Source organism: Chaetura pelagica, unplaced genomic scaffold (assembly GCF_000747805.2).
Source record: "Chaetura pelagica isolate M959 unplaced genomic scaffold, ChaPel_1.0 scaffold199, whole genome shotgun sequence".
NCBI lineage: Eukaryota > Metazoa > Chordata > Aves > Apodiformes > Apodidae > Chaetura > Chaetura pelagica.
Genome location: NW_009970714.1, coordinates 1,380,475 through 1,381,161, shown reverse-complemented (window position 1 = coordinate 1,381,161; position 687 = coordinate 1,380,475). Strand labels below are relative to the sequence as shown.

General features: G+C 49.6%; 1 protein-coding gene across 1 annotated transcript in view; it reads left to right on the top strand.

The window, feature by feature from the left end:
• Positions 1-178: 178 nt before the first annotated feature.
• ACVR2B (activin A receptor, type IIB) overlaps positions 179-687 on the top strand; it is a 96,180-nt gene continuing 95,671 nt past the window's right edge. The window contains exon 1 of the mRNA XM_010005995.1: positions 179-230. Within this exon, the coding sequence (XP_010004297.1) occupies positions 179-230 (52 nt within the window). The remainder of the gene's footprint in view (positions 231-687) is intronic.

The following is a 687-nucleotide window of genomic DNA, read 5'->3' as shown; positions in this document are numbered from 1 at the left end:
CAGGATTTTTTTTCCTTCTTTTTCTTTTTCCTTTTCTTTTCAAGAGAGGGAGAGAGGGCAGAGCTTCTCTTCTCCCCCCCTCACCCCCCCCTTGTTTCACTCTCACTCGAGCTTTTTATTTTTATTTTTATTTCCCTTGGGGATAGAGCAGCACTCGAGGAGCAAAAAGTAAAGGAATATGATTGCTTCGTGGCTGACTTTCGCCTTGCTTTGTGGAACTTTCTGTGCAGGTAAGTGCATTTCTGCCTGTTTTACCTCCCGCCCGGGGCTTTACGGTCGCTTCTCCTCCTGCAGAATTGAATGGGCCGTGCAGTTCTTTGCAGCCACCCCCCAAAACAGAGCAGAGCGCCCAGCCAACCTGCCAACTGGGGGGGTAACCCCACCGCTGCCATCTGCTTCGTTGTATTTAGTATTTTCTCTTTTTCTTTTCAATTTATGTGTTGTTTGGGTTTTTTTTCTGCTTTGCACCCCCCTCCCTCCGTTTTCTCCCGGCTCTCAGGACGAGCCTTCCCGTGCTGCTTTTTGTTCCCTTCAGGCAGCCTGCGGGAATTAATGGCAATGTAAACACGGCGCGATATCGAGGAAACTTTGCAAAAATGGGCATTTACTCCTTGGCGGCTGCTGCCGGAGTGTGTATGTATGTGTGTGTGTGTTTGGGGGGGGGTTATGTGTATGGGTTGTGGGGAG